The sequence below is a fragment of the Mustela lutreola genome, chromosome 2, assembly GCF_030435805.1.
Source record: "Mustela lutreola isolate mMusLut2 chromosome 2, mMusLut2.pri, whole genome shotgun sequence".
Classification (NCBI taxonomy): Eukaryota; Metazoa; Chordata; class Mammalia; order Carnivora; family Mustelidae; genus Mustela; species Mustela lutreola.
The window spans coordinates 179,369,459-179,382,711 of record NC_081291.1 but is presented as its reverse complement, the minus strand read 5'-3'; the positions used below and the strand labels follow the sequence as shown (position 1 = coordinate 179,382,711).

At 34.8% G+C, this 13,253-nt stretch overlaps 1 protein-coding gene across 3 annotated transcripts in view; it reads left to right on the top strand.

Annotated features, from left to right (window-relative positions):
* EPHA6 (EPH receptor A6) overlaps positions 1–13,253 on the top strand; it is an 878,132-nt gene that overhangs the window by 772,147 nt on the left and 92,732 nt on the right. For all 3 annotated transcript variants that reach the window (XM_059164403.1, XM_059164402.1, XM_059164404.1), the window contains one exon: positions 2,411–2,620. In XM_059164403.1, coding sequence (XP_059020386.1) covers positions 2,411–2,620 — 210 coding nt within the window. The remainder of the gene's footprint in view (positions 1–2,410; positions 2,621–13,253) is intronic.

The window sequence follows — 13,253 nt, the reverse complement described above, 5'->3', positions numbered from 1 at the left end:
AATTATATTAAAAAAAAAAAGTAGTCTCTTAAAACAAAGGAAAGAAGGGCACCTGGGTGGCTCAGTGGGTTAAAGCCTCTGCCTTCGGCTTGGGTCATGATCCCAGGGTCCTGGGATCGAGCCCCACATCGGGCTCTCTGCTCAGCAGGGACCCTGCTTCCTCTTCTCTCTGTCTCTCTACCTGCTTGTGATCTCTCTCTCTCTCTCTCTCTGTCAAATAAATAAATAAAATATTAAAAAAAAAAAAGGAAAGGAAGAACTTGGTGCTTTTTGTCACTCTCAGAATAGACAGGAAATTAAATTTCAACCTGGAATTAAATAATAATTTTCTTTTATGACGTAGGAGTTTATGTTACTCGACTGATTTTTCAGGAACGTGGGAGGACAATTCTCTGATTCGTATCAGGGCACCTGAGTGGCTCAGTGGGTTGGGCCTCTGCCTTCAGCTCAGGTTGTGATCTCAGGGTCCTGGGATCAAGGCCTGCATTGAGCTCTCTGCTAGGCGGGGAGCCTGTTTGGCCCTCTCTCTCTCTCTTTCTGCCTCTCTGCCTACTTGTGATCCCTCTCTCTGGCAAATAAATAAATAATCTTTTTAAAAAATTACATGAGCTACATGTAATTGTAATATAAGGTTTTATTAAATAATAACTATTATTAAAATAAGTCAGGGGATGTGCTGTGTGTTTTCTATGTGATACTCACTGCACCTCTGAGTTAGATTATTCTATTCTCATTGTACAGATAAGAAAATTGAGGCATTCCTTAGTTTTCAGATGGTCCATTAACATTTCCTACCACGCAGAAATTCTGCATTGATGAGAACTGTGATACCAGGCAACTCTATTTCTAATAGGTAAAAGAGCCACCTCTTTAAATTTAGTGTAATCCTTTCTAGGCCAAAAGAATTTATGCTTTGAATTCTACTCAAAGGCTTTGAGAGTCCTAATAGAGGAGAGGTAGGTAGGGTACATGATAGAAGAGGCAGATTTCATCTCATAGTGCACTGTCTAGGAAGATGGATTGGAAACATAAAGAGCTAATAACACCAAAGATTTCCTTTGCTAGGTTATCTTTTATACATTAATTATACAGAAGAGCCTGCTTAAATGGATACTTTTGCTATAGAATGTTTCTTTTAAAAGAGGGTTCTTTTACTTACTCTGCACTTTGGTTGAGAGATATTATCAGAGAGCTATCAGGGAGATAAGTTGATATAAAGACAAAGTTTATTTCATTTGTAGTATAAGCTTATTCATTTAACTGACCAGTGAATCATCTTTGTATAGAATGTTGTGTCACTGTGATGCAGTCAGATCACCCGTGTATTTAACCCACACTATAGTTTTAAATCATATATCCAGGAAGACTGCTATAACTTTGCAAATTTGAAGACAACTCTTATTTATTCATCTACCACACTGTATAAGGTAATATAGCCCCATAGTCGTTTGTTAGATATTCATTTTTATAGCATTCATAAATAAATGTTACCTAGTGTATAAAACCAACCTGAGAATCTTTCACGTTTCTCCATAACTCCTTTGAAGACAACTGTCCCCAAATAACTATGTAAAACAATATTCTTTATTTTTCAAACTAAATATATTTTTATTTAATTTTTCTCTAATTTTGGGGTAGTGTGTGTCTGGTCTTATTGGTGTACACGTCTTACATGGATGACAACTGAATTTTTTCCTTTCAAAAATGTTATTTTTAAGTCAAGATGGGAAGAATAAGCAATCAAGGGATTGAAGGCTGCGTACCAGTGCTATGCCTTGTTATTCATATGACTTCATTTACTCTTCCCAACAGGGAGCTAAAATAGTCCTGTTTTCAGTCAGTTGCCAGTAACTTTCTTTTTATTCACTCTTTATATAATAAAAGAATGGGAAAATCTAGTTATTTTCTATTTGCATATATTTTTTCTCTCTTTCCTATAGATTCCCTAAACTTATTTCTTATTTATGCAAACAAGTCCTCTTTTTTCCTAAGCAATCATTTTTCTCATTTCAAATTATTATGAAGTTTTTATCCAGTCTTAGGTTCTGCTGTCCTGCCCACCTGTACATAGGTCACAATTATGGAAAGTTAATTCTCTTCTTTTGGTAGTCATTGCTGCTACATAATTAGACTTAGGTCCCTCTTATTACTTAGAGTTTTTGAAATCAGTTAATTTGGTTGGTTCTCTTCTATCCTTTGTTTTCCTTCATCACTTCCAGCGAGGTTTTCCTTTCCTTTAAATGTCAAACAAATTCTTATATTTCATGCTCAGCAGATTTGATGCTTGTATTCATTGGATCCAGTAAAATAAATTCAAAGGTTTTCCTTAAGGTTACACACACATGCATGCCTGCACTCACATATGCTACATTAAAATAAATCAATGTAAACTATTGTGATTCTCTTTCAGAAACATGATGGCCATTTCACAGTCATCCAGTTGGTTGGTATGCTCCGAGGCATTGCATCAGGAATGAAGTATCTTTCTGATATGGGTTACGTTCATCGTGATCTAGCAGCTAGGAATATATTGGTCAACAGCAACTTAGTATGCAAAGTTTCTGATTTTGGTCTTTCCCGGGTGCTAGAAGATGATCCCGAAGCTGCATATACAACAACTGTAAGTTTACATGTCCTTTTCCAATATAAGTGGCTTACCTGTATTGTTTTTAATATTATAAGAATAATTGTGTTTTTGGTTTCCTAATTTTCTGCTCACACCTGTCATTTTCCAAATTTAACATCATCAGTTTTTTTTTTTTTTAAAGATTTTATTTATTTGACAGAGAGAAACACAGAGAGAGAGGGAACACAAGCAGTGGGAGTGGGAGAGGGAGAGGCATCCAGCCAAGCAGGGAGCCTAATGTGGGCCTCAATCCCAGGATCCTGGGATCATGACCTGAGCCAAAAGCAGATGCTTAACGACTAAGCCACTGAGGCACCCAAACATTATCATTCAACTGAGAAGTATTTGCTTTATCTGAGTGCCTGGCCAAACAACAACAACAACAACAGCAAAGCTTTCTTATATTTGACTGTTTTCTTTCTTCCATAGTACTGGGACTTTAATATCATGCTTGAGGTCCAAGTTTTGATTGCCCTCACAACAAATCTGCCTTTGCCTGAGGTATTCTTGGTGCTTAATAATTATCTCCTTTAAATGGAGTTCTGTATAGGCCAATGGTGAATCAATTAAGTCCGTGCTAGTGAACAACCAATGGTTATGAAATGACTTTTTTTTCCTCACAGCAAATGTTATGGAATGACCTGATTATACTTACAAATGAACAAGATAAGTTTTTCTGGAAATATATAAATATACTCTAAACTTTTTTCTGAATGATACTTGGGGAGAATATGAGCAGGAATAAAAGACTAAAACTTTAGAAGCAAACTATCATCCATAGAATATATGATCTAACCTTAACTCATGAATAGTTTAAGCATTTCTGAATGCCCCCAAACCAGTTCATTCCACTGAGCTTTTTGGTTATTGTTCCAAGGATTTCAATCTCTGAGTCTTTCTTCAGCTATCTGAAAACAAGTAATTTGTAAAACCATACACTATTCTATTATTGTTCAAACAAAACCTTCACCATTGACCAATGAAAAGTCAGTCAGTAAAATTATTCAAGATGTTTTTATCCTCTCCTCTTTCTCTAACCTTACACATTATTATAGAAGAGGCAAATCCATTATTTAGTTCCCTTTTATTTCATTTTCTGTTAGATTGTTTTGAAACTTCACTGTATTCAATTACTCCAGAAGAGATGCAAGTTTAATACTATGAGTGAAACATATTTTGCCCTGACTATATTTGTACTATAGAAATGCTCTATATTACTTTATTGTTGATATTTCCACTAATGTCTCCATCAAAGAAATATAGTGCTAAGGAAAATAAATTAATCTCTGAGAGCCTGATATATAAGGTAGCAGTATCTATTGATCTTTTAATTTGACCAAACACCTTCATAAAAGTAAAAGTCTATCATGTCTGAAAATAAATTGTTCATCTCAGGAAAAGCAGTATTTCCAGTTCCATTTTCTAATTGGAAAATGTCACAATTTTTTTCATTTTTTGAGACTTTCTTTTCTTTTTGTTTTTTATAAATGTGTAACTTAAAGCAACTTTTCAAGTTACAGAACAATGTAGATAAGATTTTTCTATTATGCATATTATTTCCAACCTTGGAGAATAGTGTTTAAAATTATTATAAAAATTTGTGCAATATTTATAAAAATTCCAACAAATATCATCTACTTAAAGAACAAAATAATATAGAATAAAGCATAAAATAGGAAATAACTACGATATTCTTTGTATGCCTGTATGATGTATTTGAGATTCCTATTAAATAATATTTTAAATGCATTTTCAAATGGGAAGCTCATTAAATTTAAAGTACTAATAAAACTGTCAGGGTAACCCAAATTTTGAAGAATATATAGGTTTTATTGTATCAGATTTGAAATCCAGATTCCAGGCATGTTCTTCTATCTTATATGATTATAGAAACTGAAAGGCCTAGAACAGTGCTATGTTAATATAAATCTGACTACAGTATTAAAAATCAAGTCAGGTAACTAGAATATTAATGCCCCAAAAGTGCCTCTTGAAAGCTATAGATTATCTCTATTAAGAAATAAGTTTCTGAATTTAAGAGGCATCAGTTGAATGGTAAATAATGTAAGTATTATTTTAATTGTTTTTATTTTTTATTCTACTATCATTAATGTAGTGTTGTATTAGTTTCAGGCACATGATGTAGTGATTCAACAATTCTATACAGTACTCAGTGATCATCACAATAAGTGTACTCTTAATCCCCTTCACCTGTTTACCCATCCCCCCAACCACCTTCATCTGGTAACCACCAGTTTTCTCTCTATATTTAAAAGTCCATTTTTTTGTTTGATTCATTTTGTTTGTTTGTTTCGTTTCTTAAATTCCACATGTAAATGAAATCACATGGTACTTGTCTTTCTTAGACTGACCTATTTTCCTTCTAGATCCATCATGTTGTTGCAAATGGCAAGATTTCATTATTTTTTTTATGGCTGAGTAATATTCCATTGTGTGTTTATAGCACACCTTCTTTATTCCTTGATTTACCCTTGGACATCTGGGCTGCTTCTTGGTTATTTTAATTAAGCCTACAATAAATACAAGGGTACATGTATCTTTTCAAATAAGTGTTTTCACATTCTTTGGGTAAATACCTAGTAGGGGAATTACTGGATCATGTTTTATTTCTTTTTAAGTGGTTACACCACTTTGCATTCCCACCAACAGTGCACAAGGGTTCCTTTTTCTCTACATACTCGCCAACACCTGTTGTTACTTGTGTTTCTGATTTTAACCATTCTGAAAAGTATGAGATAATATCTTTTTGTGGCTTTCATTTGCATTTACCCAATGATGAGAAATGTTGAGAAACTTTTCATGTGTCTGCTGGCCATTTGTTTGTCTTCTTTGGAAAAATGTTTATATCCTCTGCTAATTTATGTTTTTTTGGTGTTGAGTCATATTAAGTACTTTATGGTTTGGAAATAAAACCCTTATCAGATATGTCATTTGCAAATATCTTCTCCCAATCAGTAGGTTGTCTTTTTGGTTTGTTGATTATTTCCTTTACTGTGCAAAAGATTTTTATTTCGATATTATTCTGATATTTTTTTAAAGTGTCATTATTATTTATTATTATTTTTTTAATAATTTTTTATTTTTTATAAACATATATTTTTATCCCCAGGGGTACAGGTCTGTGAATCACCAGGTTTACACACTTCACAGCACTCACCAAGGCACATACCCTCCCCAATGTCCATAATCACACCCCCTTCTCCCAAACCCCCTCCCCCCAGCAACCCTCAGTTTGTTTTGTGTGATTAAGAGTCACTTATGGTTTGTCTCCCTCCCAATCCCATCTTGTTTCACTTATTCTTCTCCTACCCACTTAAGCCCCCATGTTGCATCACCACCTCCTCATATCAGGGGGATCATATGATAGTTGTCTTTCTCTGCTTGACTTATTTCGCTAAGCATGATATGCTCTAGTTCCATGATGGATGGTACTTTGATAGGAATTGCATTAAATGTGTAGATTGCTTTAGGTAGCATAGACATTTTCACAATATTTATTCTTCCAATCCAGGAGCATGGAACATTTTTCCATTTCTTTGTGTCTTCCTCAATTTCTTTCATGAGTACTTTATAGTTTTCTGAGTATAGATTCTGTGCCTCTTTGGTTAGGTTTATTCCTAGGTATCTTATGGTTTTGGGTGCAATTGTAAATGGGATTGACTCCTTAATTTCTCTTTCTTCTGTCTTGCTGTTGGTGTAGAGAAATGCAACTGATTTCTGTGCATTGATTTTATATCCTGACACTTTACTGAATTCCTGTATAAGTTCTAGCAGTTTTGGAGTGGAGTCTTTTGGGTTTTCCACATCTAGTATCATATCATCTGCGAAGAGTCATAATTTGACTTCTTCTTTTCCGATTTGGATGCCTTTAATTTCCTTTTGTTGTCTGATTGCTGAGGCTAGGACCTCTAGTACTATGTTGAATAGCAGTGGTGATAATGGACATCCCTGCCGTGTTCCTGACCTTAGCAGAAAAGCTTTCAGTTTTTCTCCATTGAGAATGATATTTGCGGTGGGTTTTTCATAGATGGCTTTGATGATATTGAGGTATGTCCCCTCTATCCCTACACTTTGAAGAGTTTGGATCAGGAAGGGATGCTGTACTTTGCCAAATGCTTTTTCAGCATCTATTGAGAGTATCATATGGTTCTTGTTCTTTCTTTTATTGATGTGTTGTATCACATTGACTGATTTGTGGATGTTGAACCAACCTTGCAGCCCTGGAATAAATCCCACTTGGTCGTGGTGAATAATCCTTTTAATGTACTGTTGAATCCTATTGGCTAGTATTTTGTTGAGTATTTTCTCATCTGTGTTCATCAAGGATATTGGTCTATAGCTCTCTTTTTTGATGGGATCCTTGTCTGGTTTGGGGACCAAGGTGATGCTGGCCTCATAAAATGATTTTGGAAGTTTTCCTTCCATTTCTATTTTTTGGAACAGTTTCAGGAGAATAGGAATTAGTTCTTCTTTAAATGTTTGGTAGAATTCCCCCGGGAAGCTATCTGGCCCTGGGCTTTTGTTTGTTTGGAGATTTTTAATAACTGTTTCAATCTCCTTACTGGTTATGGGTCTGTTCAGGCTTTCTATTTCTTCCTGGTTCAGTTGTGGTAGTTTATATGTTTCTAGGAATGCATCCATTTCTTCCAGATTGTCAAATTTATTGGCGTAGAGTTGCTCATAGTATGTTCTTATAATAGTTTGTATTTCTTTGGTGTTAGTTGTGATCTCTCCTCTTTCATTCATGATTTTATTTATTTGGGCCCTTTCTCTTTTCTTTTTGATAAGTCGGGCCAGGGGTTTATCAATTTTATTAATTCTTTCAAAAAACCAGCTCCTAGTTTCGTTGATTTGTTCTATTGTTTTTTTGGTTTCTATTTCATTGATTTCTGCTCTGATCTTTATGATTTCTCTTCTCCTGCTGGTCTTAGGGTTTCTTTCTTGTTCTTTCTCCAGCTCCTTTAGGTGTAGGGTTAGGTTGTGTACCTGAGACCTTTCTTGTTTCTTGAGAAAGGCTTGTACCGCTATATATTTTCCTCTCAGGACTGCCTTTGTTGTGTCCCACAGTTTTTGAACCATTGTATTTTCATTATCATTTGTTTCCATTATTTTTTTCAATTCTTCTTTAATTTCCCTGTTGACCCATTCATTCTTTAGAAGGATGCTGTTTAGTCTCCATGTATTTGGGTTCTTTCCAAACTTCCTTTTGTGGTTGAGTTCTAGCTTAGAGCATTGTGGTCTGAAAATATGCAGGGAATGATCCCAATCTTTTGATACAGGTTGAGTCCTGATTTAGGACCGAGGATGTGATCTATTCTGGAGAATGTTCCATGTGCACTAGAGAAGAATGTGTATTCTGTTGCTTTGGGATGAAATGTTCTGAATATATCTGTGATGTCCATCTTGTCCAGTGTGTCGTTTAAGGCCTTTATTTCCTTGCTGATCTTTTGCTTGGATGATCTGTCCATTTCAGTGAGGGGAGTGTTAAAGTCCCCTACTATTATTGTATTATTGTTGATGTGTTTCTTTGATTTTGTTATTAATTGGTTTATATAGTTGGCTGCTCCCACATTGGGGGCATAGATATTTAAAATTGTTAAATCTTCTTGTTGGACAGACCCTTTGAGTATGATATAGTGTCCTTCCTCATCTCTTATTATAGTCTTTGGCTTAAAATCTAATTGGTCCGATATAAGGATTGCCACTCCTGCTTTCTTCTGATGTCCATTAGCATGGTAAATTCTTTTCCACCCCCTCACTTTAAATCTGGAGGTGTCTTCGGGCTTAAAATGAGTTTGTTGGAGGCTTATTCTGATATTTTAATTTTGCTTTTGTTTACCTTGCCTTGGAAGCCATATCTAGAAAAATATTGCTATGACCAAAAGAATTATTACTTGTGTTCTCTTCTAGGATTTTTATGGTTTCAGGTCTCACATTTAAGTGTTTCATCCATTTTGAGTTTATTTTGTGTGAGGTATAAGAAGGTGGTCCATTTTCACTCTTTTGCATGTACCAGTCCAGTTTTCCCAATACCACTGTTGAAGAGACTGTAGTTAAGAACTTTTTTAAAAAATACATCAGAAATACCTGTTAAAAGGCTCCTAGGGTACAAATTATCATACTTGACTTTATAATGATTATGAACTTTTAATATTTGAAACAACACCACTCTCCCCTTCAAAGACCTTATGGTTTTATAGAATGGACTCGTGCTTTCTATCTATTCAGTGCATTAAATGTTGACATACAGGTCTGAAAAAGAAATATGGAAGTATCAAAAAGCAGAGGTCTGAAGAAGACTTTACAAAAAACTAAAATGTGATCCAAATATTAAAAAATTTCTTTAGACAGGTTGTTGGGGAATTCAGATCGAGGAAACAGAAAAAGGAAAAAGACATGGAAATTTGGGGAAGTGAATGGACATGTTGTTGGAAATGTGGAATGGGGAGAGAAGGAGTGAACAATCAAGGTTTCTAAGGAATAATTGCGAAGTGAGTGGCACATCAAGAAATTTGAAGGTTTTCCTATGGCAATTAAGAGACAGACATTGATTTACTTAAATGGGAGAATGACCAAACACATGCATGTCTTAGAAGCTATTATTGGCAATAGTGTGAAAGAGAAAAGTATTGAAGGATAGGAAGAATGGTTATAGGAAACCCGTTAAGGCATTATTGCTATAGATGAGAAAAGCCATATGACTTTAATTAGGGCAGTGGATTTTGGAATAAAGAGGAAGGTAGAGAACTAGAAAATGTATTATGACTATACAATTTATAAGACTCAGTAACTAATTAGATATGAATTATATGAAGAATTTAAAGATGACATCAATATTTTTGGATTGAACAACTTGTTGAATGAGATGCCATTAATCAATTTAGAGGATCCCCATTAGAGATGGCCGTTAGATTACAAAACAAAATTATAATAAAGGGTCACAGGCACTCTGTCTCAAAGTCATCAAGATAATGGTAGATTAAACATTGGCATTCTGTTGCAATTGTGTTTAAAATGTTTAGGGCTTTATATAAATGAACTTAGGCTCCAAGCCCTTGCAAAGGGATCTTAAGAACTAGTAATGGCATGAAAACCAAGAAATGTGAATGGAGGCTAAAGACAGAAGGAAAAAAATGCACAAAAGTAGGATCTAGACAAGGACTGAGTTCTTGGTTTTACATGCCAATTCTAAAAATAGCTTATAGGCATTTCGTGAGGGAAGATTGGTGAATAATTATGAAGTACACCTGACAATACATATACAATTATTGATATATGACTAACTTAATCATACAGTACTTACTGAGCTTGAATTATTCTCATTTGATTACATGGTATTCTGTCTGTTTATAATTTATGTGTTGCAAAATCTCTCCCTTTTCTGAATCCTTGATGCACATTCACATGGACAACTGTTTTCTATCCAGTTCAAGGGAGGGACTCTCTCATTTGAATATTACTAAGCAACAAGTCTTAAAGTTACCTTGAAAATGCTAACATTCTGCTCTGAACTATGGAAATGAGGTCCTTTTTACCTAAAAACAGTATTAAAAGATATATTATGGTTCACACTGATCTGTTTTAGGGATAGATTTTATTTCAAATATAATGGCAGTCACTGTATGGATTTTTTTTAAATTAAAAAAACAAGTAACTCCCTTTCTTATATTTTAAAGATCAAAATAAAATGGAAGAATTATTTTCTCACAATATCTACTAAAATTTCTAAGATACTTTGACTCTTTCAATTGTGTTCATTTTATGTTATCCAAGGCAAATTTTGCTTTTTTTCTTTGACAACAACAATTCCATATAACTACTTTCTTAGTGTCAATATGGTAACTCATAACTGACAACACATAATCTGTTTAATCACAATTCTGTTAACATCTTAATTCTATTACTTTGCATTCATAAGACCTCTTCCAAGCTCTAACTCTTTTTTTTTTTTAAGATTTTATTTATTTATTTAACAGAGAGAGAGAGAGGGAGAGAGATCACAAGTAGGCCGAGAGGCAGGCAGAGGGGGTGGGAGAGGGGGAGGGGGAAGCAGGCTCCCCGCTGAGCAGAGAGCCCCATGTGGGGCTCGATCCCAGGACCCTGAGATCATGACCTGAGCCGAAGGCAGAGGCTTAACCCACTGAGCCACCCAGGCGCCCCCAAGCTCCAACTCTTAACCTCCCATATTCTATGTAAGGTATGAGAAAAGTTAAATCTCATATTGATCTAAAAAGTCATGGTCTATACCCAACATGGAGCTAATTATAATGAATCATGGAGCAGCATGAGGGGGACTTTTACTGTGTATTCCAAAGTTTGGGAAATCTAAACCACTTTCCTCCTTTACCTAACTCAAGGGTTTACAAATTGGCTTGACTTTCTTTCTTTCTTTTTTTTTTTTTTGGCTTGACTTTCTGAAGTGGATTTTTAAATCTTGAGACATGTCTACCTTTAAGAATAAATATTTTTTATAAAGATGAGATAAAAATCACTTTAGATCATTCACTATTCTGCTTTTAAATGCTTTAATATGAGTAATTAAAATTTACCTAGAGATCATGCTTAAGCTGCTAATAAAACATATTCAGAATTCTTACTCATGTTTTTATATTTTAAATTAAAAAGTCACTATAGAAAGTTAGGCAGTAAAAAAATATTGAATGCCTTTAATTAAAAATCATATAATATCTGATGCACTGACTAAAAGAACTTGTACGGAGAATGTTTCTAATTTCTTAGATTTTGAAAAATAAAACTTTTCTTTAGAAATCCTACTACTCTGTCAAGTCATGGATAGTGGAGGTGACATTGTACTAAGATATAGCATTTGATAAAATGCATATTCTATGTCTATCCTAGACAAACCAGAGCCAACCTGAAGAATGATTTTTATTTCAATTGTTCCTTCTGATTTAGCCAAGCTAAAAATGGAGTGGGTATGACTGCTTCAGGCACAAAGACAGATCTTTAGGTAGACAACTATGAAGCCTACTACTAGTTCCCCAAAAAGCAACATATGGAAGCACAAACAGAATATATGGACAGTCTCCTGCACAGAATTCACTGAAAAATTAAAGTAAAGGAAATGGTAGTTTCTTCTAGGAAAGTGTAAATTCAGTAGCCTGAGTATAAAGGAAAAAAGTAAGAAAAATAACAATGTTGTCAGAATGCTGTAACATCGAGATTTAAATAACTTTTTTTTTAAGATTTTATGTATTTATTTGACAGAGAGAAATCACAAGTAGATGGAGAGGCAGGCAGTGAGAGAGGGAAGCAGGCTCCCTGCTGAGCAGAGAGCCCAATGCGGGACTCGATCCCAGGACCCTGAGATCATGACCTGAGCCGAAGGCAGCGGCTTAACCCACTGAGCCACCCAGGCGCCCCTAAATAACATTTTTTTCAATAAAAAGATGATGAACAAATAAACCTTGGAAGAATGAAAAACAATAAAATCCTGGTGAGAAGAACCACATACAACACTAAAAAAGGAATTGTGTCATTGGGGAAAAACAACTAAATGACTTTTCACCAAAAAAAAATAGTTCTCACTTGGCACACACTATGATAGCAGTCAATCAAAATCAGTCTAATACAGAGACCATTACAATTAGCTGAAGAGGGAGAAATCACTGTGCCAATATTATGTTTCCCAATTTCAAAGGGAAAAAAACGTGTCCTTGAACCAGCAAGTGTTTGATGGACACTTCTTATTATTCTTATGAATTCTTATTCATAAGAATAAAATCATAAGAATAAAGATTCATAAGAATAAAATCTGACCGTTTTTATTTACCTTTGTCAATATAAGCTCTTTGTAAAAGAAATTCTAATGATCTAACGTGTAGAAACTATATTCTCAGAAATGAGAATCTCTGCACTTTGAGCCCAAATGCCAGATAGCACATCCCCAACTGTGATGACGAAAGGGCAGCAAAGCTTTATATTAAACCAAAGAGAATCTGTGTTCAATGCAAAGCAAGAGTCTTCTTCAATAACTGTTCAAGAGGTGAATGCCACACACTCCAGCTTGGATCACAGGCTGAGAGACCCAAATCTGAGTGATAGTGGTCTGCAGTTGTGTCATCAGAAGGACACAAAACTTCTTTGAAATGTACTGCTTGAGTGAATTGACAATGGCAGATCTTGAGCATAATACAGAAATGGGAATCAACAATACCAGAGGAAATTTATATTTAAAGAATCATTTCTTGAAAAAGCCTCCTCTCTGAAGCTTGGAAAACAACAGTTTGTGATCATTGCAGAGTTCTCTGTAGTAAAAAAAAAAAAAAAAAAAGAAAAAGATTTGAGGATTATCAGATACAAAGGAGAAAAGTACTGAACAAACAGAGAGCCCTATCTGAAATCTGGAAGACAGAGAAGACCCATCTAGCTAAGTCATGCAGCCCCTTAAGAAGCCATGCCTTGCTTTGGAAAAATCTTCATTTGCCATTTGTGCAAAGCATCTATGAAAACAAGAACTCTGTCTTTCTAATATACATTTTAAGGACAAGACCCTAAGGTCTTAGACCTGGAAAGGCATTTTTTTTTAACCTGGAAATGCATTATTGAAGGTAAGAGACTACTGAGAAACTTTGTGTTTAGCTCT